Below are 26,479 nucleotides of genomic sequence, written 5' to 3'. Positions count from 1 at the left end.
ATAACCTGAAAGAAATAGATAAATTCCTAGAAATATACACCTACCAAGAATGAACCATGAAGAAAGAGAAAATATAAACAGACCAGTAATGAGAAAATAAGTTTAATCAGTAATCAAAAATTTCGAAAAAAACAAAAGCGCAAGACCAGATTGTTTCAATGTTACCAATCATTTGTAAAGAATGAATTCCCATTCTTCTCAAACTCTTCTAAAATATTAAAAATGAAGGAACACATCCAAACTCATTCAATGAGGCCAGCATTACCTTGCTATCAAAGTCAGCCAAGGACACTACAAGAAAAGGAGAGCATGGACCAATATTCCTAATTAATATAGATGCAAAAATCCTCAACAAAATCCCAGCAAACTGAATTCAACTGCCCATTAAAAGAATCATACACCATGATCAAGTGGAATGGTTCAACATATGCAAATCAATCAATGTGACATATCGTATACTGCTGCAACTGCCCTGGCCAAGGGACCAAGTCCAGCAGTCTAGGCAGTTTGCAGATGGCTGACCCACCACCCCCTCCCTTCCCACCTCCCTGAAGCCACCTGAGCTGCCACCTAGAGCCACAAGACTGCTGCTGCTGCAGTGGCTCCGTCTGGATATCCAGCCCAATAGCCTTGGCAGTCTCTGGGTGCTTGACCCACCACCCCTCTCCATCACCCCTCCCTGAAACCACCTGAGCTGCTCCTGCCATGATCCCCCTAGCCCAGGGTCTCACCCTAGTGGCCTTTGCATTCTCTAGGTGCCCAGAACCACTCTAGCTGCTGCCTCCATGGGTGATTTGGTCCTGGGACACAGCACAGCTACTACATGTGTGCCTGCAAACAACTCCAAGGCCCCCCAGCACAGGGCCTTATCCCATTGCCATGTGTACCATAGGCTAATCACTGCAGCCAGGCTACTGCATGCTGTCAGCCCTGGCTCCACAGCTGTACATGCATAAGCAGTGGCCCTGTCCCCTGGCTTCTTCCCCCATTACTATGTTTGCACCCACAGCTAGCCCTTGCAGCTGCACGTGCACATACATATCCAGTGTGCCTCCCAGATGCACCCTTCTACACACATAAAGACAGCCTCTAACCCCTTTCACCAGCTTGCACTTGGCCCCTGCACTTTTGCATGTGCAATCTGCCAGCCCACCCTGCCATCTGTGCACTCATAGTTGGCCCCAGGCCCTTCCTCTTACCCCAGTTCTTGCCACCATGCATGAGATGAGCCTGCAACTAGCCTCTGCTGTCATAGATGTGCCTGCAGCCAGCCACCATAGCATAACATGTGCACACCGTTGGCCCTGGCCCCTGGCCACTGGACCCAGAGGTGCAGCTGAGGAGCCTAACAGCCCTCACAGCCTCAACATAATGAAGGATAAAAATCATATGATCATCTCAGTAGATGGAGAAAAAATTTAACAAAATTCAGTATTCTTTAATGATAAAGACTCTCAATGAATTAGGTATAGAAAGAATATGCCACATCATATATGGTAATAAAAATCATACATGATAAGCCCAAAGCTACCATGACACTCAACAGTGAAAAGCTGAAAACTTTTCCTCTAAGATCAGGAAGAAGATAAGAATGCCCACTCTCACCAATTCTATTTAACATAGTACTGGTAGTCCCAGCCAGAGCAATTAGGCAAGAAAAAGAAATAAAAGGTATTTAAATTGGAAAATAAGAAGTAAAATTGTCTTTGTTTGCTGATGACAGAATTTTATACATAGACTACACACACTGTTAGAAATAATAAATGAATTCAGTAAAGTTGAGAAATATGAAATCAACATACAAAAATCAGTTGCATAATATACACTACCAAAGACCGATCCAAAAAAAAAAAAAAAAAAAAACAAGAAATTAAGAAAACGATTCCATTTGCCATAGTATCAAAATGAATAAAATACTTAGGCATAGATTTAACTAAGGAGGTGAAATATCTCTACACTGAAAACTATAAAACATCGATGAAAGAAATTAAAGTCGACACAAATAAATGAAAAGATAAACCATATTCATGGATTAGAAAAATCAATATTGTTAAAATGTCTGTATTAGCCAGAGTGATCTACAAATTCAATGCAACCTCTATCAAAATTCCAATAGAATTTTTCACAGAAATATAAAAAGAATCCTAAAATTCATACAGAACCACAAAAGACCCCAAATAGCCAAAACAATCTTGAGTAAGAAGAACAAAGCTGAAACAAAATAGAGAATTCAGAATTAAGCCCACAAATATACGGCCAACTAATTTCTGACAAGGGCACCAAGAATACACAATGGGAAAAGGATAGTCTCTTTAACAAATGGTGCTGAGAAAACTGTACATCTACAAGCAAAAGAATGAAATTGGACCCTAACCTTACACTATACATAAAAATCAACTCAAAACAGATTAAAGAATTAAATGTAAGATCTAAAACCATGAAAGAAAACATAGGAAAAAGTTCCTTGACATTGGTCTTGGCAAGAATTTTTTGGCTATGATACCAAAAGTACAGGTAACAAAAGCAAAAATAAGCAAGATTACATCAAACTAAAAAGCATTTGCACAGAAAAAAAATGAAAAACATATGGATTGGGGGAAAATACTTGCAAACCATATATTGCATAAGGGGTTAACACCTAAAATATATAAGGAACTCATTCAACTGCAAATGGCCAAAAGGTACAAGGAAAGGTGCTCAACGACACTAATCATCATGAATGCAAATCAAAACCACAATGTGATATCACCTCACACCTATTACGATGGTTAAGCAGTGACAGTGCACTTAAAAACAGTGATCATGCCACAGATCTCTTAAAAAAAAAAAAAAAGACAAGAGATAACAAAAGTTGACAAGGATGTGGAGAAAAAGGAACTCTTTTATACTCTTATTGGGAATGTAAATTAGTACAGCCACTATGGAAAACAGTATGGAAGTTCCCTCCGAAATTAAAAATAAAACTCATATGATTCAGCAATTCCACTTCATATCCACTCAAAGGATATGAAATCTGTATGTCAAAGAGATACCTGCACTCCCAGGTTCATCACAACATTATTCACCATAGCCAAGATATGGAAACAACCTAAATGTCCATCAACAGATGAATGGATAAGGACATTATGGTATATGGCATATACTGGAATAGTATTCAGCCATAAAAAGAAGGAAATCCATGGATGGATTATGTTAACTTAATGTTCACTTAACATTATGTTAAGTGAAATAAGCCAGACGCCAAAAGACAAATACTGCATGGTCTCACTTATATGTAGAATCTAAAATAGTCAAATTCATAAAAGCAGAGAGTAGAATGGTAATTGGCAGGGGCTTGTGGAAGGGAGGACTAGAGTGGTGATGGTTAAAGGGTGCGAACTTTCAGTTATGCAAGATGAATAAGTTCTGAAGATCTACTCTGTAGCGTAGTGCCTAGAGTTAACAATATTGTGTTGCACACTTAAAATTGCTACAAGAATAGATCTTGTATTGTGTTCTTACCAAAGCAACAATGCTACTAATAATAAAGGGAATGGGAGGAAAAAATACATAGTGAAACAGAAAGAGTAAGTAATTATATCTAAATATGTTTGAAAAATCAGTATGTGTTAAAGGTGACATTTTAATTCAGTGAAAAAAAGTGTAAATTATTGGCTAGATATTTAGTGGGAAATGTTACATATCAACTTCCTTCATTTCTATAAAATAAATTCCAGATGAGTTAAGGATTCGTATGCAAGAAGAAAAAAAGTAAAGTAGAAAATTCAGTGATTTTTTAAATATTAGAGTTGAGAATAATGCTAGAAAATTGGAAGGAAATGAATGATCAATTTGATTATATGTATTTTAAGAATATTGGTATAATAGGCAAACAACACACACACGTGCGCACACACACACACACAAAGACAATTGGCAAACTGGAAAATATATTTTAAATTCACAGAATAGATAAGGGATCAAAGATAGTAATAAATAACTCATTAATCAGAGGTAAATGCTAATAGAAAATTAGGCAACAAATACAGTAAGAACTAAAAATTGCCAATAACTACATGAAAAGATCAGCGTCACTAGTAAGCAAAGAAATGCAAATTAAATAATAAGGGTATATCTTTTTATCTGTCAGATGGACACATTTCAATAATTATTTTTATCCAGAATTAATAAGAATAGAGCAAATGAATATCCACATGCTGGTATAAGAAATATAAACTGATGTAACCATCAAGAAGTTCAAGTATAATATGGAGGAGGTTAATTAATATACAAATTTAAATATATCTAAGTTCAATATGTTTGTCATTTTGACCCATTTTTTTCTGTTTCTAGAAATGTATCATAAGGAAATAATTGAAGTTATAGATATATAGATGATTGTTACCAGTTCTTCTATAATGTAAGAAAACTGGAAACATGTAACAGTAGGAGGTTAGTTAAATAAGTTATGATATAGACATACAATAAAATACCATGTAGCCAATAAATCATAAGACTTAGATCTACAGTTATTAATATAGAAAGATAAAATTACGATATGGAATTCTCATTTGTGTGAATGAATATATATAAAAATACATAAAATAGATATAATTATGCAAGGACAAAACTGGAATAATATAATGAAAATGTTGATAATAGTAATTATTTTGAGGTTGTGGGATTAAAGGTGATTTTCACTTTTTTCTTACGATTTTACATGCATTCTGAATTTTTCTACAATATGACTATATTACTTTTATAATTAGAGAAATAAAGCTATTTTAATTTTAAAAATTGTTTTGACATCTAAAAAGTCATGGATATATATTTTGTCCGGGTGCGGTGGCTCATGCCTATAATCCCTGCACTTTGGGAGGCCGAGGTGGGTGGATCACCTGAGGTCAGGAGTTCTAGACCAGCCTGACCAACATGATGAAACCCCGTCTCTACTAAAAGTACAAAAAATTAGCTGAGCATGGTGGTGCGCACCAGTAATCCCAGCTACTCGGGAGTGTGAGGCAGGAGAATCGGTTGAACCCAGGAGGCAGAGTTTGCAGAGAGCCGAGATCACGCCACTGCACTCCAACCTGGGCAACAAGAGCAAAACTCCATCTCCAAAAAAAAAAAAGTCATGGATATATTTTACGAAAAAACATAAAATTTGCATGATTCTTTCTAAAGACTGAAAAAAGAAAGACTATTTAATTCAAGTTGTACAACAAACTTTTGGATGTATGAGAGCCTTAAGGCAGGAGCACACAGTGCAGTTTTCTTTCTGACAGTTTGTTGGAAGTCAATGGGTGCCAACCCAGTGCCAGGAACCAGGCTAAAGATGCTGCCCGTGACCTTTTTCCTGGGTATCTTGTGGAAGGTTCAGCATCTAATCATGCTAGATGAAGCCCTAGACCAGTATCTACAGCTGTAGACCTAGATTATTGACCAGGTCTTGGAGCAAAAGTTGACCGCCCTGACTCTGGACAGTATCGCTACTAACGGTTACAGGCCTGCCTGTTTTCAGAGTTCCAATCGTCCTGCAATTGTCCTGGTGACAGAATAACTCTTACCAGGATATTTTTTCTTTTGGTCAGAGTCTTAAGCATTTCTATAAATTCTGCTTTCTCCTGTTGCAGGCAATCCTGGCGGCAGAGCTTGTGGCTTTACAAAATGAATAATGTCATCATTTGACCTCTGGAGACAGCTCTGGTCTCATCTAATCATGTTTGGTTGCCTTTGGTTTCCTGGAGTTTCTAAAATTTTATCAACCCAATTCTGTCTATCCGTCTATCTTGGCCATTTCCCTTGGGGCTGCTCTGATCTACCTATCTATCTATCTATCTATCTATCTATCTATCTATCTATCTATCTATCTATCTATATCTATCTATCTATCTATCTATCTATCTATCTATCTATCTATCTTTTATTCTAAACTATAGGCATGTAGCTAGGCATGAGCTATATATCCGTTTCTTATTCTGAACTATAGGCTAGCCCTATCCTCTCTCAGTTCACAGGTAAACACATATTTCAACATATTTGTATTTCCAAAGTATTTCTCCAAATTTAGCCTAGTGGAGTCAGCTACAGAAAGACAGAAGTAAAATTTACAAAAGTAAAAATTCTAGGACTGCCAACAGCCTCCATTGTTCAGTCAGTAGAGACAGTCTGCCTTTCTCTTTCTGAATTTTATCTAAAGTGTGGTAGAGATGGCCAGGGGCCCCCTAAAATCTGCTATTCCTTTCTTCTAAAGAAATAGAGTTTGAGCTGGGTACCTGTTTTCCCAGTAAGACTAGACTTTCCAGACTCACTTGCATTTAGGTGTAGTGATGTAACTAAGTCCAATGAACTGTGGGTAGAAATGATGATTCTGTTTGCAGATATGATGCATAATTCACTGAATGTACATGAACTTGCTCTTCTTCTCCCCAGCTGAAATGTTGATATGACAGCAACCCAACTTTGACCATGCAGATGATGATAACATCTTGGAGAATGGTAAGAAGAAAGGAACCTGAGCGCCTGAATGACTACATGAAGCAGTTTAGCCCTCATATCTGGATTGCCTGTCAGGAGAGCAAAATGAAGTTCTATATCTTTTAGTAGAAATATGATTGAATCTTTTTGTTACAGCAACTTAACTTTTACCCTTGCTAATATACATAGGCCATAGGTTTCTCTCAGTCCCACATCTAGCCCAGACCTGCCTGTCTCCCCTCTAGTTTGAGTCATCCCATAACAGAAACACAGGTTCAGTTGCTCACCATTTGTAGAGTCCAATTAACAAGAGTAAGATCTAGTATAAAGAAAGTAACTTTTTATTCCAAAGCTAGGTTAGGGGGAGAAATACAGGCTTCCTGCCTTAAGGGAAACACCTTGCTTCTAAGGCACAAAGCAGGGGCTTTTAAAGGGGGGACTTGGCATGAATGGCATACAGAGGAAATGGCAAGCAGGTGGGGGCCTCCATGACTTGCTTTGGTGCCACTGGGTGGTTGAACTGGCGCCTCTGCAGGCAGAACTAGGTTGTAAAGGTGGCCCTTGTCTCCAGATACTCTCCAGGTAGGAGACAGTTTCATAGCGGGCATACTATGAGTTGTAAATTGACTGTTGTCTCTAGAGGCAATCTCCTGGTGGAAGAGATTTCTGCTCTGGAGCTTCTAAGCACATGATTAGATAGCTTGCCCTGTAGGGAGTGTTTGATGAAGGGAAGGTAAAGGGTCATAATTGCATTTATAAAGAGCTAAGTAGGAAGTAGGGAACAGGGGAAAAGGAGGAAAGAGAAAAGAAGAAAAATAATTTTTAAAACATTAATTCTCTTTCTCTTAGAAAAATGGGGATACTCGGTTACAATCGCTTAGCATCCTAATCCTACTAATTTCTTACTATGTTCCCTCATAGCCCAGAGTGATATTTGCATTTTCTGTAATACCAAATCACCTTAAAACCTGCCAATAATACTTTGAGTATTTTGCATCGGTTTTCCTATCTTCCTTTTCATATCCATTTACATTGTGGCATTTTACATTGCCAGCAGTGTATGAAAGTTTCAGTTACTCCATTTCCTATCCAATACTTGGTATGATAAATCTTTTCCATTTTTGCCATTTTGATAGGTCTGTGGATTAACTTGTGATTTTAATTTGCATTTTTCTGATGATGATTAATGATGTTGCACACTTTTTCATGTGCTTAGTGAACATTTGTATATCTTCTTTTGTGAAGTGTCTCTCCAAATCTTTTGACCATTTTAAATTGCTTATTACAAGAATTCTGTATAAAGTTGGTACAGAAGTCTATTGTCACTGATACGGTTTGTCTGTGTCCCCACACAAATCTCATCTTGAATTGTAGTTCCCATAATCCCTACATGTCATGGGAGGGACCCAGTGGGAGGTAATTGAATCATGGGGGTGCTTACCCTCATGCTTTTCTTATGACAGTGAGTTCTCACAAGATCTGATGGTTTTATAAGGCGCTTTTCCCCAACCTTCGCTCATACTTCTCCTTCCTGCCACCATTTGAAGGACATGTTTGCTTCCCCTTCCACTATGATTGTGAGTTTCCTGAGGCCTTGCCAGCCCTGTGGAACTGTGAGTCAACTAAACCTCTTTCCTTTATAAATTACCCAGTCTCAGGCAGCTCTTTATAGCAGTGTGAGAACAGATTAGTACATTACATTGGTACTGCAGAGAGTGGGGTGCTTCTATAAAGATACCAAAAAATGTGGAAGTAATTTTGGAACTGGGTAACAGGCTGAGGTTGGAACAGTTTGGAGGGCTCAGAAGATGATAGGAAAATGAGGAAAAGTTTGGAACTTCCTAGAGACTTATTGAATGACTTTGACCAAAATGCTGATAGTGATATGGACAATGAAGTCCAGGCTGAGGTGGTCTTGGAGATGAGGAACTTTTTGGCAACCAAAATAAAGGTGATTCTTGCTATGCTTTAGCAAAGAGACTGGTAGCATTTTACCCCTGCCCTAGAGATCTGTGGAACTTTGAATCTGAGAGAGATGATTTAGTGTATCTGGTGGAAGAAATTTCTAAGTGGCAAAGCGTTCAAGAGGAAGCAGAGCATAAAAGTTTGGAAACTTTGCAACCTGACAATACAATAGAAAAGAAAAATCCATTTTCTGGGGAGAAATTCAAGCCAGCTTTAGAAATTTGTATAAGCAATAAGGAGCCGAATGCTAATCAGCAAGACAATGGGGAAAATGTCTCCAGGGCATGTTAGAGACCTTCATGGCAGCCCCTCCCATCACAGGCCCATCACAGGCCCAGAGGCCTAGGAGGGAGAAATGGTTTCATGGGCTAGGCCCAGGGCCGCCCCCTGCTCTATACAGCCTCAGGATGTGATGCCCTGAGTTTCAGCTGCTTCAGCTCCAGCTGTGGCTAAAGGATGCCAAGGTACAGCTCAGGGTGTTGCTTCAGAGGGTGCAAGCCCCAGCCCTTGGTGGCTTACATGTGGTATTGAGCCTGGGGTGCACAGAAGTCAAGAGTTGAGGTTTGGGAACCTCCACCTAGATTTCAGAGGATGTATGGAAACCCCTGGCTGTCCAGGCAGAAGTATGCTGCAGGGATGGGGCTCTCATGGGGAACTTCTGCTAGGGCAGGGCAGAAGGGAAATGTGGAATTGGAGCCCCCACACAGAGTCCCCACTGAGGCAGTGGGAGCTCCTAGTGGAGCTATGAGAAGAGGACCACCATTCTCCAGACTCCAGAACCCACTGACAGCTTGCACCATGTACCTGGAAAAGCTGAAGACACTCAATGCCAGCTGTGAAAGTAACCAGGAGGGTGCTATACCCTGAAAAGCCACAGGGATGGAGCTGCCCAAGGCTGTGGGAGCCCACCTCTTGCATCGGTGTGATTTGGATGTGAGACATGGAATCAAATGAGATCATTTTGGAACTTTCAGGTTTAATGACTGCTCTGTTGGATTTTGGACTTGCATGAGTCCTCTAGTCCCTTTGTTTTGGCCTACTTATCCCATTTGGAACAGGTGTATTTACCCAATGCCTATACCCATTAGTTACTAGGAAGTAATTAACTTTTTTTTATTTTACAGGATCATCGGTGAAAGGGACTTGCCTTGTCTCAGATGTGACTTTGGATTTGAACTTTTGAGTTAATGCTGGAATGCCTTAAGACTTTGGAGGACTGTTGGAAGGGCATGATTGTTTTTGAGCTGTGAAGACTTGAGATTTGGGAGGGGCCAGGGCAGAATGGTATGGTTTGGCTGTGTCCCCACCCAAATCTCATCTTGAATTGTAGTTTCCATACTGCCCACGTGTCTTGGGAGGGACCGGGTGGGAGGTAATTGAATTATGGAGGCAGTTACCCTCATGCTGTTCTCATGATAGTGAGTGAGTTCTCACAGGATCTGATGGTTTTAGAAGGGGATTTCCCCCCGCTTTGCTCATACTTCTTCCTACACCCATGTGAAGAAGGACATGTTTGCTTCCCCTTCTGCCATGCGTGTAAGTTTCCTGAGGCCTCCCCAGCCCTCAGGAACTGTGAATCAATTAAACCTGTTTCCTTTATAAATTACCCAGTCTTGGGCAGTTCTTTACAGCAGCATGAGAACGGACTAATACAGTCACAGATATATATTATGAATGTTTTTTCCAGTCTGTTTATCTTTTTATTTTTCTAAAGTATCTTTCTTTAGAGGAGCAGAAATGTTTAATTTTAATTAAGTCCAATTTTATCTTTTGGGGTTAGTGCTTTTTATGGCCTAAGAAATTATGAAGATATTTTCCTATTGTGTTAGTCCATTCTCACACTGCTAATAAAGACATATGTGAGACTGGGTAATTTATAAAGGAAAGAGGTTTAATTGACTCTCAGTTCTACATGGCTGGGGAGGCCTCATAGTCATAGCAGAATGCAAATCAGGAGCAAAGTCATGTCTTACATGGTGGCAGGCCAGAGCGCATGTGCAGGGGAACTTCTTTTTATAAAACCATCAGATCTTGTGAGAGTTACTTACTTTCAAGAGAAGAGCATGGGAAAGACCCACCCCCATGATTCAATTACCTCCCACTGGGTCCCTCCCATGATATGTGGAAATTATGGGAGCTACAATTTAACATGAGATTTGGCTGCAGACACAGCCAAACCATTTCACCTATATTTTCTTCCAAAAGCTTTAAGGTTTTAGCCTATATGTCTAGGTCTACGATACTTTATTTTTCTTTTCTTTTCTTTTTTTTTTTTGAGATGGAGTCTCGCTCTGTTGCCCAGGCTGGAGTGCATTGGCTGATCTCAGCTCACTGCAAGCTCCGCCTCCCGGGTTTATGCCATTCTCCTGCCTCAGCCTCCCAAGTAGCTGGGACTACAGGCACCCGCCACCACGCCCGGCTAGTTTTTTTGGGGTTTTTTTTGTATTTTTTAGTAGAGACGAGGTTTCACCGTGTTAGCCAGAAGGGTCTCGATCTCCTGACCTCATGTGATCCACTTGTCTCGGCCTCCCAAAGTGCTGGGATTATAGGCTTGAGCCACCGTGCCCGGCTGATACTTTATTTCTTTATTTTTTTGAGATAGAGTCTTGCTCTGGCATCCAGGCTGAAGTGTAGGGTTGTGATTATAGCTCTCTGCAGTCTCAAACTATTGGGCTCAAGTGATCCTCCCACCTAAGCCTTTTAAGTAGCTAGTACTACAGGTGCATGACACCACACCTGGGTAATTTTTAACTTTTTTGTAGGGATGGGATCTCACTGTATTGGCCAGCCTGGTCTTGAACTCCTGGCCTGAAGTGATCCTCCTGCCTTGGACTCCCAAAGTTTTGGGTTTACAGGCGTTAGCCATGGCACCCAGGCTATGATACATTTTGAATTAATTTTTATGTATGGTGTGAAGTAAAGGTCAAGGTTTATTTTTAGTTTGCAGAAAACAACGTTTATTTCCCCACTGAATTACCTCAGTACCTTTGTTGGAAATAAATTGACCATGCTTTTACATGTAAGTCTATTTCGAGACTCTTTGGTTCCACTGAACGATGTAACATAATGCTAATTCCACACTGATTTCATAACTGTGTTTTACACATCAGACAGTATAAGTTGTCTCACTTTGTTCTTCTCTTTGTTTTGGCTATTCTAGGACTTTTGCATTTCTGTATAATTTTAGAATAAGCTGGTCAATTTTGAGAAAAAACCATGTTGAGATTTTTATTTGAATTACATTGAATGTATATATCAATTTAGCAAGAACGGATAGTATAACAATATTGAGTATATCTCCATTTATTTAGGTCTTTATTTTTTACATGCAATGTTTTCTAGTTTTCAGTATAAAAGTCTTGCATATCTTTTGTTGAAATACTTCATAAGTATTTTGTACTTTCTGAAGTCATTGTAAATGGCACTGCTTTTTATAGTTTTAATATTAAATGCTGTGTTTAATAATTGTTCCTGGTACATAGAAACATAATTGATTTTTGTATATTGACTTTCTATCCCATGACCTTAGTAAATTTGCTTATAAGTTCCATTAGTTTTTTGGTTGTTTTTTTTTTTACAGGTTCTTGGGATTTTCTACATATTCTCTCTCTTGTTTTCTGCACATAAACACAGTTTCATTTTTTGCTTTTTTTTTTTTTTTTTCGAGACTCAGTCTTGCTCTGTCAACCAGGATAGAGGACAGTGAATGGCGTGATCTAGGATTACTGTAATATCCACCTCCTGGGTTCAAGCAATTCTTCTGCCTCAGCCTCCTAAGTAGCTGGGATTACAGGCACCTGCCACCACACATAGCTAATTTTTGTATTTTTAGTAGAAATAGGGTTTCACCATGTTGGCCAGGCTGGTCTCGGACTCCTGACCTCATGTGATCCACCTACCTTGGCCTCCCAAAGTGCTGGGATTACAGGCGTGAGCCACCACACTCAGCCTATTTCTTGCTTTACAATCATTACTCCATGGATTGCTTTTTCTTGCTTTATCCCACTGATGTAAACTTAAAAAGCAGAAAAGCAGTTATAAAGAATATGTCTCATATGTATATATATATTCCTGTATATATAGTCCTATATATATATAGTCCTATATATATTCCTATATATAGTCCTATATATATTCTTATATATATTTTCCTATATATATATTCGTATATATGTATTCCTTTTTTTCCATATACATATATTCCTTTTTTCCTGTGTGTGTGTGTATATATATATATTCCTTTTTCCCTTTCATATAGGTGTATTTTGGCCTCTGAAAACTTGAGTCTTCTCTAAAGTATTATATGTTCCTCATCTTCATTCTCCAGAATTAGAGACATACCTCTTTCCCATTCTTCTAGTTTCTATAAGGAGGGTTTTTCTCTTAACATTTCTAGCTAGTTGGATAGGTGGGTGGAATTACTTGACTTGTGAGTTGGCTTAGAAACTGGGCATGTGTATCATAGCCCCTTCCCCCACTTAGAAGCAGGGCAGCCTGCAGAAAATGTGTGTTTGAGTGCCCTGAGCCCTGTGGTAAGTTCAGTGTTACAGGCTCTGTCCCTGTAGGAAGAGGCTGTGGTAGTTCAGTTCTTTTTGGAATAGGTAGGTATATCTGATTACTTTGGGGTTCATTTAGTAGAGTCTATAGGCTGTCATCCTAAGTAGCATACTGTAACTTAACATTTTACAGCTCAGATCATATACTGACTGGCATTTGTTCTAATCCTTGTTTTATGCCTCAGTTTGTTTAGAACTCAGATGAAAAAGAGGGGTGGCTTTATTGGAACAAGACTCTCAAAGTCAGTACTTCCCTATTGTATTGCCCAGTATTGCCTAAGGCACCATCCTCTGTTTATCTAAAGACTTTTTCTCAATCATGGATGTACCTTAGGATAATTTGAGGGGCTTTAAAAACATACCAAGGCCCAAGGCCCTAGCCTCTCCCCAGTAAATTAAAACAAAATGTAGGGGTTAGGACCAGACATACTATTTAAAAAAAAGTTGTCTAGATTCTAATGAACAGGAAGATCTGAGAACCACCCATCTAAACCATTTAAACTATTCTGCAAGGCCTCTGTCTCTACTTTAGATCCTTGTATAGTTTCTGGGTCACCCTAATTTCCAACACTAGGACATATGAAATACTGCCTTTTTATAGTTAAGTAGAACATCCCTTTTCTTTTTATCTGATAACAAAGTCCACCACATTTCTATAGGTAAAGCTATAATCTACATCTTCAGGACTGATAAGTATAATTTAGCATCTGGGAGAATTAAAGCCACAGAGGGAATGTTAATACAGAAAGGTCATGATATTTCTGGATCAACCTGTCTTAGACCTGGATGAAAATCAGTGTTTATCATCCAGAAGAGAAAAATACCCTAATTGTTGATGGGCCTAACTGACAAAACACAATAGAGGGAGTAAAAACTGCTCAACTTGTATCACGTTTGACAGCTGAACACAGAAGCTATTCCAAAGTGGGCCTTAATGGAAATTACAGAAAGCTGTCAAGGACAAAGAGACAAATGCCACATGCTAATGTCCAAAGACACATGCCCAAGTCCCACTGTGAGGCTCTACCAAGTGCTACTCTAATCCCTGAATTCCCTCCTACTTCGTTCTCAAAGTTCCTGCACAAACATGCCAGTTGTTAGCGTTTAACAAGGCCCCAAATTAAGAATCAACTGAGAAGTAAGACAAAAGATAAGAAATCTGGAAACCAAAATATCATCTCATTCCTGGAGAAGCCAATAATGGAAAATGTGACTCAGATCTCTTGGCAAAGGGGCTTCCATATTCTGAACCTCAGAAACAGGCAGACTTACCCACCCAGTCATCAAAGGCTTCAGACCACCCCGGCTTCACCCACAGACCAGAATCTTTATCACTAAAGTCATGGCGTGGTCAGGAGTGATTCAGAACATGAGCTCTGCAAGTTAGAGAAGAAGAGGAGAGGAAGTGACTGGTTGGCACATGATGCTCTCTCTAAACCAATGAATCGGATTGTTACTGGTTGGCACATGATGCTCTCTCTAAACCAATGAATCAGATTGTTACTTCTTCTGCTCCGGGATAGAGTTAGTGGGAGATGGGGAGAAGCAGGAGTCTTGCGGTAATGGAGCTCTTTAGGAGAAAAATCTGGAACCTCTTAATGGTAAGAAAAAAAGTGAAAGTCACACAGTGTTTAAAAAACAAAATATCGGTTGGGTGCGGTGGCTCATGCCTGTAATCCCAGCGCTTGGGGAGGCCGACGTGGGCAGATCACCTGAGGTCAGGAGTTCAAGACCAGCTTGGCCAACATGGCGAAACTCCGTCTCTACTAAAAATATAAAAATTAGCCGGGCGTGGTGGTGGGCGCCTGTAATCCCAGCTACTCGGGAGGCTGAGATAGGAGAATCGTTTGAATCCAGGAGGCAGAGGTTGCAGTGAGCCAAGATCGTGCCACTGCACTCCAGTCTGGGTGACAGAGTGAGACTCTATCTCAAAACAACAACAACAACAACAAAAAAAAAACAGAAAAAACAAAACAAAAAATTAATTCCAACAGAAATAATTTTAAAATTTAAGAAAAATAAAATTTAAGTGATGGAAATAAAGGCTAAAATTAGTCATTATATATATACCTAAAGAGGGGAAAAAATGGATAAAATTCCAATAAAATGACTTAAAATAAAAGATAACAGTAGATAAGCTATAAAAATAAAATATAAAATTGAAATTTAGGTAGTTAGGTAAAAGAGAACAGAGGGAAAAAATGCTGGAATCAAACTTGGAATGATTATATAACCACAACAGCAAATGGAAAATTCTAAATTCCCAGGAAGAATTTGATTGGCCTTCTCTGGTTTGGCTGCATGTCCTTGGTCCAATTAGCTGTGGCCAGTGGGGTAGGGCCACAATGTACAATGTGACTGATAGGTTCCGTCTACAGTGGGTAAAGTAGAAGTTACATGCAGGGCAGACACTACAAAAAGGTAAATATGACAGAATGATAAAGTGGTACAGAAATAGCATGGCCTTTAGAGCACAGTTCTGATATTCGTCAAGTTGCTTAACATCTCTAAGCCTCAATTTCTTCACCTGCAAATAGAAACATTATAACCTGACTTACAGTGTTAGTAGGTATATTAAACAAGAAAATATGTATAAAGTAAATGACACAGCTGCTCTGGGAATGTGCTGTCTTCTTCTTATTTTTTTCTTTTTAGACAGAGTCTCGCTCTGTTGCCCAGGCTGGAGTGCAGTAGCATGATCTCAGCTCACTGCAACCTCCACCTCCCGGGTTCAAGCAATTCTCTGCCTCAGCCTCCCAAGTAGCTGGGATTACAGGCGTGTGCCACCATGCCCAGCTAATTTTTGTATTTTTAGTAGAGACGGGGTTTCACCATCTTGAACTCCTGACCTCGTGATCCACCCGCCTTGGCCTCCCAAAGTGCTGGGATTACAGGCATAAGCCACCGCACCTGGCCTGGTGCTCTCTTCTTATGGAAGCGAACATAACAAATACTTCCTTCAGGTGGAGTGGGAGATGAAAAGCAGCTCCTAAAAGGAGCACTTCAGGCCTGAATCACTCCAAGTTCAAAGGTTCCCAGGGTTCCTTGGTCCCACAGCAATCCCAGAAGTTGGAACAACTGTTGCTTGCACACCACCATGCCTGGCTAATTTTTAACTTTTTTGTAGGGATGGGATCTCACAATATTGCCCAGCCTGGTTTCAAAGTCCTGGCCTCCCAAGGAGCCTTAACATCCCAGATATTTTATTCCTAGACCCCTGCCCTTGGCTTACCTCTGAAGCAGAGAGGAATCTTTAGGTCAAAGGCCCAGTAATTCAGCATCTTAAAACACTAGTGCTTCTTTCTACTAGACCCACTTCACCGTACTTGTCCTCAATCAGTCCCCTGCCTCTATGCTCTGACATCTCTTTAATGGTCCTGCTTCTGCCCTCTGCAACTCACCTTGATTTAATATTTGTCCCCGTTAGCTCATCTCTTGTTGTTTCTCATATAAATAGGTTTTTATCCCCGCTTCCTGCTCTTCGTGCTTTCACCTTCGTCAAGTAGGATCACACTCTCCCCAATTAGCCCCTTGAGCCGAACCCTGGTGTTGCTCATCGGTCAGATCTGTAGCTAGCCCTGCTCAGTGCCGTAGGGGGAGATTTGAACAAAATCCAGTTATACACTGGGGCCAGGCATGGTCTCATAAAGACAGACACTGCATGACTGTACTGGGACCCAATCTATTTGTCTCTATAGTAAAACGAGAAAGGAGAATTGGAGAAGGGGGTGCAAAGGTGAGGGATTGCATACCAATTTGAAGCTAAGCAGTGCCCATACTGACGGTCAGACACATCTGGCAACATATGTAGAGTTGGAAAATGTGCCCGTCAAGAGCCTATTTGGCCTGTAATCCCAGCACTTTGGGAGGCCAAGGCGGGCGGATCACCTGAGGTCAGGAGACCAGCCTGGCCAACATGGTGAAACTCCATCTCCACTAAAAATACAAAAAATTAGCCAGATGTGGTGGTGGGCACTTGTAATCCCAGTTACTCGGGAGGCTGAGGCAGAAGAATCATTTGAACCCAGGAGGCGGAGGTTGCAGTGAGCCAAGACTGTGCCATTGCACTCCAGCCTGGGTGACAAGATTGAAACTCCATCTCAAAAAAAAAAAAAAAAAGGCTATTTGTTTGAGGGACAGGAACCTCAGAAGAAAATATATCCTCAAGGAAGGGGAAGCCAGACAGACAAGCTTTATGGGAGAATAGCTAATGGCTATTCATATTAGAACTGTGATACATTCATGTCCCTACTTCTTTACCCTTTACCATGCAATGCTGAAAAACCCTCCCACTCCGATGCTGGGCCCAGCCTGTGAGATGGTAGCAGGCTGGATGTAAACAGGGACTTGAGTAAACTTTTTGACCTTTCCACCTGTGCTTTTGTTAGCTCTGCCTTCGCTTTGAGACCATGCGCAGGCTAGCCTGCTGGAGGGAGAATGTGGAGCAGAACTGATTCACCCCAGCCAACCTCCAGACCTGTGCAGCTCCAACCAACAGCCAGCTATCCCCCAGTCCTGTGAATGAGACCTGAAGAGCTACCCAGACTACATCACCAACTGCAGACTTGTGAGCTCAGTAAATATGTATTATGTTAAGTCACTGATTTGGGGGTGGCTTTTTACACAGCATTATGTGCCAATACATAATTGAAACAGTAGCACAATCTTATGAGAGAAACAGTAGCACAATCTTATTAAGGTATGGTGATATCTACCAACCGTATTCATTTTCTGGTCTAGCTTCTATCTGGACTCATACTTGAAACCTATATTGAGGATGTTTTTAAGGCAGAACCAATAGAATTATTGGTTATTAGTCTGGGGGAAATAGCAGAGGATAAGCAAACTTGCTTTGGGATCCCATCTCCAGGAAGCAATGCAGGCAGCAGGAGGGGCGTTCTGCACTTTCCAACAGAATATGGTGTTGCTTTGGTGTGTCAAAGCCTCCATTGCCTCAGGTGCAATGCCTGTGGGCACCAGTCCATGCCCAACAGAAGGGAGAGGAGGCCAGTAGCAGAGGCAATGCCAGAAGAAGTGATGTGCAAGGGTATAATGGAATTAGGAGTAGTAGAGCCGGGTGAAGGGAAGACAGTGGCTACTGCCATGTTGCAACTGGCCCAATTTTTCCCTGAGCATGTGTGAGACACTATCTGGGTGCAGACTCTGTAGAGACAACATCCTGCCCTACAGCTGAGGCCAGAAGCCAGGGAAGAAGCACTGTACATACAAACACTTTCATTTACAGCCACTGCCAGGTCATGATCCTTGTATCTCCTCCTTGGCAGGTATCTGTCAACAGACACAAGTCTCATTTCAATTCCATGTCAGTAATCCGATGTAAATTGCTGAACCTTTTTGTTGTTGTTATCATTAGTTTAATCTATAGCTCCCAATAAACTTCACTTACTATTTATTAACCAAACAAGACAGCTCAGCATATCATGGGCATTGAGAATAGTCCTGCATTTCTCATGCCCCTTGGTAAATTTCTAATGTGACATCTAGAGAATGAATGCTGATGGAGGGTGGAAAAAGGCTGCTTTGTGAATATACATGAACAAATACATAGTGGGATGTAGTATAGCAGAAAGGCAAAGACCATGGGCATGAGAGGGAGACTGGGTTAGAATCCTAGCTCTGCCACTTGATTAACTGTATGACTGTGGACAAGTTACTCAGTGTTATGGCATTGCCGTTCCCTTATCTGAAAAACGGGCATAAGATCTGCCTCAGAGGATTGTTAATGAGAATTAAATGGGTTTATTCAGGCAAAATGTTTGGAAGAGCACCTAGCACATAATAAGCCTACAAGAGTTAGGTATTATTATTATCATCATTATTTGGTTAAGACACTGAATGTACAACTGTTCTGGAGAAGTGGGGTGTGTGTGTGTGTGTGTGTGTGTGTGTGTGTGTGTGTGTATAGCTAGCTGGAGGGAAAGTATATTGTCGTGAATTTACTGATGTACCATGGAATCAGAAGACCGAGAAACCTGGCTTAAGTTACCTGATTTAGGTGATCAGTCTGGCTTCTGGGCATTTGTTACAAAGTCAATGAACAGCAGTGCATTTCCAAGTGACGTGGGTGAACACTTAAGTGTGCAGTGAGGTACAGCAGACAATCTGATTTCAAACTCTGCCTCTGCCACAACAGGGATGCCTCTTTTCATAGCACTTCACAGATACTGTGATTTTTAGAAAGGTTTGTAAAATCTTTGAAGGTTTGTGGTAACCCTATTTTTATCTGCGTTATTTTTCCAACGGCACGTGCTTTCTGTCTCTGTCACACTTTGGTAATTCTTACAATGTATTAAACTTTTTCATTACCATATAGGTTATGGTAATCTGTGATCAGTGATCTTTGATGTTACTATTCTGTTTTGGGGCGCCACTAACCATGCTTATATAAGATGGTGAACTTGACTGATAAATGTTGTGTGTGTTTTGACTGCTCCACTGCCTGGCCATCCCCCGCTCAGGCTTCCCCATTTCCTGAGATACAACAATATTGAAATTAGGCCAATTAGTAACCCTACAATGGCCTCTAAATGTTCAAGTGAAAGAAGAGTCACAGGTCTCTCACTTTAAATCAGAAGCTAGAAATGATTAAGCTTAGTGAGGAAGGCTTTTTGAAAGCCAGGGTCGGTTGAAAGCCCCCTTGCATCAGTTAGCTAAGTCGTGAATGCAAAGGAAAAGTCCTTGAAGGAAATTAAAAGTGCTGCTCCAGTGAATACACGAATGATAAGAAAGCGAAGCAGATTTCTTGCTGATATGAAGAAAGTTTGAGTGGTCTGATGAACAACCAGCTGCATTACCTGAAGCCAAAGCCTAACCCAGAGTTGAGAGCGGTGAGAAAGCTGCGTAAGAAAATTCTGAGGCTAGCAGGGGTGGGTTCATGAGGTTTAAGAAGCCACTCCCATAACATAAACGTGCAAGGTGAAGCAGCAGGTGCTGATGGAGAAGTAAGTTACCTAGAAGATCTAGCTAAGATTATTGATGAAGTTGGATACAATAAACAACAGGTTTTCAATGTAGGCTACAGCCTTACATTGGAAGATGTCATCTGGGGCTTTCCTAGTTAGAGAAGTCAATCTCTGGCTTCAAAGCTTCTAAGGATGGATTAACTTACCTGTTAGGCATTAATACAGCTTAAGTTGAAGCCAATGCGCACTGACCATTCCAAAAATTTTAGGGTCCTTAAGAATGATGCTAAATCTGCTCTGCTTGTGCTCTATAAATGGAACAAAGTCTGGATGACAGTATATCTGTGTATAGCATGGCTTTCTAAATATTTTAAGCCTACTGTTGAGATCTCCTGTTCAGAGAAAAAGATTCCTTTCACAATATTTCTGCTAACAATGCACCTCGTCATCCAGGAGCTCTGATAGAGATATGCAAGGAGATGAATGTTGTTTTCACACCTACTAAAATAACATCCATTCTTCAGCCCACAGATTAAGAAGTAATTTCTATTTTCAAGTCTATTACTCAAGAAATACATCTTGTAAGGCTACAGCTACCATAGATAGTGATTCTGCTGATGGATCTGGGCAAAGAAAAGTGAAAATCTTCTGGAAAGGACTCAGTATTCTAGATACCTTTAAGAACATTTGTGATTCATGGGACGAAGTCAAAATAACAACATTAACAGGAGTTTAGAAGAAGTGGATTTCAACCCTCTTGGATGACTTTGAAGGGTTTAAGACTTCGGTGGAGAAAGTAATTGCAGATGTGGTGGAAATAACGGGTGAACTCGAAGTGGAGACTGAAGATGTGACTGAATTCCTGCAACCTCATAAAAAAGCTTGAACAGATGAGGAATTGCTTCTTACAGATGAACAGAGAAAGTGATTTCTTGAGATAGAATCTACTCTTGGTGAAGATGCTGTGAACATTATTGTAATGGCAACAAAGGATTTAGAATATTATGTACACTTAATCGATAAAGCAGTGGTAGGATGAGAGGACTGACTCAAATTTTGTAAGAAGTTGTATGTAAAATGCTATCAACATTGCATGTGACAGAGAAATCCTTTGTGAAAGGAAGAGTCAACCCATACAGCAAACTTCAATGTTGTCTTATTTTAAGAAATTGCCAGACACTCCAACCTTCAGCAACCCCACCCTGATCAGTCAGTGGCCATCAATATCAAGACCTTCCAGCAGCACAAATATTACCACTTGCTGAGGGGTCAGATAATCATTAGCATTTTTTAGTAGTAAAGTATTTTTAAATTAAGGTGTGTATTTTGGTTTTTTAAGACATATGCTTCTACACATTTAATAGACTACAGCATAGTGTAAACACAGCTCCTCTTCTTTTTAAGTTCCAGGGTACATGTGCAGGATGTGCAAGTTTGTTACATAGGTAATGTGTGCCACTATGATTTGCTGCACCTATCAACCCATCACCTAGGTATTAAGCACGACACACATTAGCTATTTTTCCTGATGCTCTCCCTCCTCCCCTCCCCCAGCAACAGGCCCCAGTATGTGTTGTTCGCCTCCTTGTGTCTATGTGTAAACACAACTTTTCTATACACTGGGAAACCCCCAAAATTTGTGTGACTTGTTTTACTGCAATATTTGCTTTATTGCAGTAAGTAGCCTGGAACAGAACCTGCAATATCTCTGAGGTGTGCCTGTATGTGGTCGTTTGATCCTAGGTAAGTCAGTCAATGAGCCTCCTTCTTTTCAAATGGGAAATAATACCTGCCCCTTCCCATAATAGGATTGTAGACTCCAGTGGGCCAAAGCATGTGACAAGTGGGTACTGTAGGCAAGGCCAGGCACTGGTTCACTGAGCCTAAGAGGATGTTATTGGGGACTCAACCAACTCTTGACCATACTACTTCCTGAGCATCCATAACACAACTTGCTCAAAAAACCTATCCAAAATGTGGCAGCAGCAGAAGCTTGATTTGGGGTCTTCCATAAATAAACTTGAAGGTAGGCAGAAGGGCTTTCCATCCCCCAACTGGAAGGAGGATGAGTGTCATGTTTGAATCAGGTGGAAAGTGAAGGCTCCCATCAGAAGGCATCATCTAAGCATCCGTGCTGTGACACTTTGGTTGGCCATGGGGTGTCAGTTTGCAGCTGGAAGACTTAAAAATCAACAATTCAACTTAAAAATAACCAAGGCCTTTTGCCAACACAGTGTGTCATGTTTATTGGGCTATTCACAGGTAAGCTTAAAATACAATGAAGAAAAAAGACCAGATGTCATCAGGAATGTCGAGAAACAAAATATTTAGCATTTCTTAGTTTCAAATGTTACCATTTCATTGCAGCTGAGGAATACAGGCCATTCATTGACAGAACTGCAATGGGTGAGACTTATTTTTAGTAACAGGAAGCATATACGTTTAACCAATGACTTTTAGGACAAGAAGCAAAAAAGAAAATATTTTCATGTAGCAAAGACAAGAAAATCATTTATACAAACTAAAGTGATACAAAATACATTATAAAGAGAACACACATACAAAAGTCATTAAGTTGGTCAAATAGCAAAGGATGTCACAGAACACCACACTGAGAGCACATTGGTGTGAATTCATTTCAGTTATGAAAGTATGTCCAGAGTGTGTTACACATTTACTGAGGTAAAGGCACGATCACTTCAACATAATTAATGGGGAAGAATCCGGATTCCCCGTGTATCATTCCTTCATACCAGTTTTCATCTATTTGATTGGTTAATGTAATGATGTCCCCTTCTTTAAATCCTAATTCTCCTTGGTTTTCTGGCTCAAAGTCATAGAGACCACGACAGCAGGGCTGGTCCATGGGAATGTTAGAACCTGTCCGCATGATATGGAGACAAAAAGTACAAGTTAACATGATAGATTATCCATGGGAAATTGGAAATGTGGAAAAACTTAGACCCTTAACAGCAGGCCCTGCTTCCTTCCCACAACAAGGCCAGCTCCACCCAGCTCACGGGTGCTGTTTGTGGTCTCTGGCTGCCTCAGCTCTCCCAGTTGCCTGCGCTGACCCCATAAGCCCAGTGTCTGTCTTTTCAATACTCCCAGGCAGAGAAGTCATGCCCAGCCCATCTCCCAAAAGCAGTCACTCAGCTCCAACTGGAGTCCTAAGGGAGGGACAGAGGAATCACAAGGCCCACCTCCTTCTCTCTGGGAGCTTACAGTTTCTTTGTGGGGATTGGAAAATACATGAGAAACTTTTATTAATCTGTTTTTGAGACAGAGTGTTGCTCTGTCGCCCAGGCTGGAGTGCAATGGTGTGATCCTGGCTTACTGTAACCTCTGGCTCCCAGGTTCAAGCAATTCTTGTGCCTTAGCCTCCCAAGCAGCTGGGACTACAGGTGTGCTCCACCACGCCTGGCTAATTTTTATATTTTTAGTACAGGTGGGGTTTCACCATATTGGACAGGCTGGTCTCGAACTTCTGGCCTTAAGTGATCTGCTCACCTCGACCTCCCAAAGTATTGGGATTACAGGCGTGATCCACTGTGCATGGCCAAAATACTTTTAGAGAACAAATATGAAGTGTATATCACTCATGGTTCAGGAGCTCTGGGGAGAGGGTAGCAGGGAAGACCTTGGTGGTCAGCAAGATCTTCCTAGTGCATGGGCAGGATGAGGGCTGGGAGGAGAGAAACCAGGACAAGAAAGGCAAGAATATTTACAGACCAGAATTTACAGACAAGAATATTTACTGACATCTATTCCCAGAATAACATCAAAAACAATTTTTTTCAAAACAAAAGCATGCTAATTGTAAAGAAAAAATACATGTATGCAAAATGGAGAAAGAAAAATCAAAGCTGTAACCCATTACCCCAGAGATAACTGGGCTAGCTTTCAGATTCCAGATGTCTTCATGATTACATTTGTGCATATATTTACATATAGTTGTTTTCATAAAAGATTCTTCTTGTACCCACTAGGGTGAATATATTCCAATTTTACTTTTAGTTACTGACTAGCTGTCAACTCTAACAATGTAACATTTCTTCAACTAGTCTCCTGTTGTTGGACATTTATGGTTCTTCCTTCTTTTCCTTCCTTCTCTTCTTTTCATCTCTTCTTTTCCTTCCTTCCTTCCTTCCTTCCTTCTTTCCTTCCTTCTCCCTCCCTGTTTTTCTCGACTTCTCTTCCTTTTGCTTCATTTCTTTCTGTTGTCTCTTTTATTCCCCCTTGGCTTTTATAGACAATTCTTTGGGGGAAAAAAAAAAAAGCTTACACATAAATATCCACAAATGTGCACAATTAGTTCCTGAGGATAAATTCCAAGAAAAGGATTTCATGGTCATAGAACATGAATTTGTTCTAAAATATCTGACATTTAGTGTCAATTTATTTTTCTATTAGGGTTGGTGCAAAAGCAATCACAGTTTTTGCCATTACTTTCCATGGCAAAACCCATAATTACTTTTGCACCGACCTGATATCACTATTTTTCTTAAAATGTTTAGAAGTCCCTTTATGCTACACATATTTACCCTTTATCTGTCATTTCTGGTACAAACATTATTCCCAACTTATCATCTCTTCTTTTTTTTTTTTTTTTCCTCGTTTTGTTTTTGAAGTTTTTGCTGGCGGTAGGGCAGAGAAAGGGTTTCTGTTTTGTGGTGGCATGAATGCACAAATTTAACAGTATAAACAGTCAAACTAATCACACTTTCTGTTCCTGGTTTATTCTCCACAGTTCTATATAAATACTCAACTAAATTTTATTCTAGTATTTTTATTTATTTATTTTTCATGTCAGAACTTTTACTTTTATAATCCATTTGGATTTTGGCAAAAAGAGGTAAATATCTATTATATTTAATAATGCTTATGCAGTTATACCAACATAATTAAATAATCCATATTTTCTCCAGTGATTTCAAGTATTGCCTTTATCTTTATCACATATTTAATTATCATGGGACTTAGATCTATTTTTGGATTTTCTATTTTGTCCCACTGACTCATTTTGGTAACAGTACCATATCGTTTTAAATACTGTAGCTTTATAATAAATGTTAATAGGCCAGGTGTGGTAGCTCAACACCTGTAATCCCAGCACTTTGGGAGGCCAAGGTGGGCAGTTCACTTGAGGCCAGGAGTTTGAGACCAGCCTGGCCAACATGGTGAAACCCCATCTCTAAAAATACAAAAGTTAGTCAGGTGTGGTAGCACATGTCTGTAATCCCAGCTACTCAGGAGGCTGAGGCGGGAGGATCGCTTGAACCTGGGAGGTGGAGGTTGCAGTGAGCCAAGATCACACCACTACACTCCAGCCTGGGTGACAGAGTGAGACTCCATTTCAAAAATAAAAATAAATAAATAAATAAAATGTTAATAACTAGTAAAACTAGTTCATAGTCATTACTCTTCTATTTCAATATTTCCTTGCTATTCTCATGAATTCATTTAACTAGGTATATTTAGTATTAATGTGACACGTTTCTCTCACAAAAATCTCACTTCAGTTTTGACTGGTTCATATTTTTTTCTTTGAGTATTAATAAGATTAATCCTAGGAGTTTTTTTTTCTTAATAAGTGACTTTTGCCATCCTATTTGATGATTTCCATTTTTATTTCCTTTTTCTGTTATAAGACATTTTCCTCCCTCTAGACTTCAAGTGAGAATTGAAGCAAGTTCTGCCAGAGATTATGTTCTTTCCCCACCGAAGGTATGGGGTATTTCTATGGCTGTCCAAATGAGATGCCCCTTTGTCCTGGGGAGAGGTAGAGAGGTGACAACATTGTGGGAGGAGGAAGAGAAGGATTGGGGCAGTGGAGATTCCTGGTGTGAGAAGGATTATAATATGTTTGTTTAGACAGCTTGAAATTCACAGAGTAGCGCCTGTTTCTCTAAGGAACAGGGCACTCTAAGGAGCCTTCATCAGCGAAGTTCCACAGGTTGTACCAAGGTGGCTTCCTGTTGCCTTCCTGTGGCAGTGGTTCTCAACTTGGTGGCGCACTAAACAGCCCACTGCCCAGGTTGAACCCCAAACCAATGAAATCAGAAGCTCCGGCATCAGTATTGTTTGTTTCTCAGGTCCTTCCAATGTCCAGGGGAGGTTGACAACTACCAGTGAAATGATCCTCCCCTCTCCTTCCCCCAGGGAAGCGTTAAAGGTTAAAGAGACTCAGCTGGCGAGGAAAGGGAAGGGGGTAATGGTAGGGGAGCTCTTCTTCCTCTTCAGGGAGGCAGCTCCTGTCCCGGGTGATGACTTTGAAACTCTGGACCCACCTGCAATATAACCTCTACGATCTACATGATGTTTCTTGCCTCTGGATGGCTCCTTCCATGACAGACCCCACCCCTCCCTAAGTCTGTGTATTCCTCTTGTCATAATGATGAAAGCTAGGGGGTAGAAGGCTGTAAATATTGGGGTTTAGTTCACTATTTTGAATTTGAACAGAACAACATTCAACGATTTCAAACAAAGCATAGGGGAATAGAGGGCTTACAATACAGAACTTTTCATTTTCCTTGGGTCATGGAGTACATATATGGGTGGATAGGCGGGGGCTGAGCA

The 26,479-nt window shown here is 40.4% G+C and overlaps 1 protein-coding gene across 6 annotated transcripts in view; it reads right to left on the bottom strand.

The window, feature by feature from the left end:
- Positions 1-22,120: 22,120 nt before the first annotated feature.
- The window catches only part of SH3GL3 (SH3 domain containing GRB2 like 3, endophilin A3), a 167,527-nt gene continuing 163,168 nt past the window's right edge, over positions 22,121-26,479 (bottom strand). For all 6 annotated transcript variants that reach the window (XR_649338.4, XR_649339.4, XM_009210789.4 and 3 more), the window contains one exon: positions 22,121-22,780. Coding sequence is in view for 4 of the 6 variants with exons in the window: in XM_009210789.4 (XP_009209053.2) it covers positions 22,575-22,780 (206 nt within the window). In the remaining 2 variants the exon portion in view is untranslated. The remainder of the gene's footprint in view (positions 22,781-26,479) is intronic.

The sequence above is a fragment of the Papio anubis genome, chromosome 7 (genome assembly GCF_008728515.1).
Source record: "Papio anubis isolate 15944 chromosome 7, Panubis1.0, whole genome shotgun sequence".
Classification (NCBI taxonomy): domain Eukaryota; kingdom Metazoa; phylum Chordata; class Mammalia; order Primates; family Cercopithecidae; genus Papio; species Papio anubis.
Note: the sequence above shows the minus strand (reverse complement) of the source record. Positions and strands in the feature narration are given on the sequence as shown.